The 2610-nt window shown below is 40.4% G+C and overlaps 1 protein-coding gene across 1 annotated transcript; it reads left to right on the plus strand.

Annotated features, from left to right (window-relative positions):
- Nucleotides 1–700: 700 nt before the first annotated feature.
- On the plus strand, nucleotides 701–2392 carry LOC119649939 (gram-negative bacteria-binding protein 3-like). The gene has a single exon (XM_038052358.1). The coding sequence runs from the start codon at nucleotides 888–890 to the stop codon at nucleotides 2319–2321; it is 1434 nt and encodes a 477-aa protein (XP_037908286.1). The 5' UTR covers nucleotides 701–887; the 3' UTR covers nucleotides 2322–2392.
- Nucleotides 2393–2610: the final 218 nt, after the last annotated feature.

Raw genomic sequence — 2610 nt, forward strand, 5'->3', positions numbered from 1 at the left:
CATCTGTCCACCAAATTTCCTTCGGATCGGTTTAGCCGTTTTGGAGAAAAATGCGTCTGACAGAGAGACAGACATTAAATCGATTTAAATAAGATTTTGTTTTACACAAAACCTTAAAAAGCAAATTTTAATTATTTAAAATCAATTCTTTTACTCGACATTTATTGATATCGAAATGCTGGCATTCTGGAACTGTCGCACTATGGCCATTGGAGAAGCTTTTCTATTTTGGATATAAATATCGGGCCGTAGAAATGAATAACTTTACCTGTTGATTCAATGCAGGAATATGCTATTTTTTAAGAGTCTAATTTCGTTACTACCTTACACATACATATATTGAATTTGCAGCCCGAATTGGTAAACATCTCAAAAGTGCAAAAGGAAGCCCCAACTTATCGGTAGACTGTCCAGTAAGTTCACTTAGTTATCTGACTCAGAAAAATTCAAGTTCAAATAAAATAAACATGTAATTGAGATAATTACTAGCGACGTAGAAAATTTATTCTCAAAGCGCTAATGATCATGAGCTACAACTCTACAGACCTATGCACCGGCTGGATTCCCCTTTCTGACATACTTGTACTCTCATGACTCGTAGCTTCTCTACTTGCATCTGTGATCCACAAGTTATTCAAGTAATGCTAACCAGTTTCTTTGAAAATACCAGTTGCTGGAAGCATCAGTTCTTCATAATCTCTTCACAAGCTATCATGTGTGGACTTAACGGTGCGGGATTTCCAAGTTCAGAAAGCTTTTTCCGGGGTGATTACCATATCATTCCATACCATTGCTTATATTTCAAGAACCAATGAATCCACTTAATCAGTACGTTTCAGCCCGCAGAGCCTACTTGCTAGTGTCGTTTGCTTACGTCGCGGGAAAACATGTTTTGTGAACTTTTGACCCCTGGTTTTTTAGTAACCGTAGCTGGTTTAGTACACGTCGGTGTTGCTATTTCACAGTATGATGTGCCCCCCGCGAAAATCGAAGTATTCTATCCGCGTGGATTTCAAGTTTCTATTCCTGCTGAAGAGGGAGTGACTCTCTTTGCTTTTCATGGAAAACTAAACGAAGAAATGGATGGTCTGGAAGCAGGAACCTGGGCTAGAGACATTGTAAAAGCAAAGGATGCGCGGTTCACTTTTAGAGATCGTACAACTGCGCTGAAAATAGGTGATGTCCTCTACTATTGGACGTACGTTATTTATAACGGACTTGGATACCGTGAGGACGATGGAAAATATGTAGTTACTGGCTATGTTAATAAAACAGGGAATGACAATCCTTGGCTTACGCCAACGCAGACTACTCCAAAGGAGACAACTACGCAGTGCAGGCCATCCGTCACTATTATCAATGGTGTCCTGCAGCAATGTGCGGAACGGTTGGTCTTCGATGAACAGTTTTCTGGAAACGCAATAGATGATGCTAAATGGACTGAACAACGACGTTTTGCTGGGCAGCCAGACTTTGAATTCGTTACCTACCTGCCGAATACTGAAGTTGTTTTTGTGAAAAATAATAATCTTTTTGTAAAACCAATGCGGCTAACTGATATATACGGAGACGAAATTCTTCGAGGAAGACTTAATTTCGGCACTTACTGCACTGGAGAAATAGGCACGGATAATTGCTTGCGACGCCATTCGTTCGATATTTTACCGCCAATAATATCAGGGCAGATTTCCACTAAAGGACACTTTAACTTCTTGTATGGCTCAATCCAGATCAGAGCTAAGCTTCCAGATATCAAGTGGGCTTTCCCCCAATTATTCCTTGATCCATCAGAATTTGCCTATGGCAAGTCTGATTACAGCTCTGGGCAAATGCGTGTAGGTTTCACTGATGGGATCAGCAAATGCACCCTTTCTGGTGGAGTTATTCTTGCAGCAAACAGAACTTTCCGCAACATGAAAATGTGTGAAAAATTGTGCAACAACGGAGAAGGGTGGAATGCTGATTATCACGTCTATGGAATGAAATGGACACCGGACGTAATCACTTTGTCGGTTGATGGTCAAGAGTACTGTGAAATCGACCCTGGTACAGGGTTTGGAAACATTCGAACTAACGGAATTCGTTTACCAACAGCGAATCTTTTGAACATGCAGAAGAAAATTGCACCTTTTGACAACCCGTTTCATATAACAATTGGTGTAGGTGTGGGTGGACATAATGATTACTCTGACCGAATCTCGAATAAGCCGTGGAGCAATTTAGAGCCGAAAGCTATGCTGAAGTTCTGGAACTCCATAAAACAAACAAACTATCCAGAGGGGGAACTAGCTGTTGATTATATTCAAGTTTTTACAGTTTAAGTGCATATGGATAAGCTCTGTAATTCTAGATAGAAAGATAATATAACTTTCTATATATTTAATTTACTCAAGTCGGGGCTATTTCATTTATTACCTAGTTCCAAAATGGCATTGGCATTGACATTTCAGCAAGAAATTAGATCCGAATGAAATAACACGGCGATCAGAGGGTAGTATAGGTCTCAAATCGAGAACGTGGATTGGTACCCACGATGGAAGAGAAGACCTGGGAAACGCCTGCTGATCCAACAACAGCAGGTCTACTACAAAACCTTGTCTCCACCTCCAC

This window comes from Hermetia illucens, chromosome 2, assembly GCF_905115235.1.
Source record: "Hermetia illucens chromosome 2, iHerIll2.2.curated.20191125, whole genome shotgun sequence".
Classification (NCBI taxonomy): domain Eukaryota; kingdom Metazoa; phylum Arthropoda; class Insecta; order Diptera; family Stratiomyidae; genus Hermetia; species Hermetia illucens.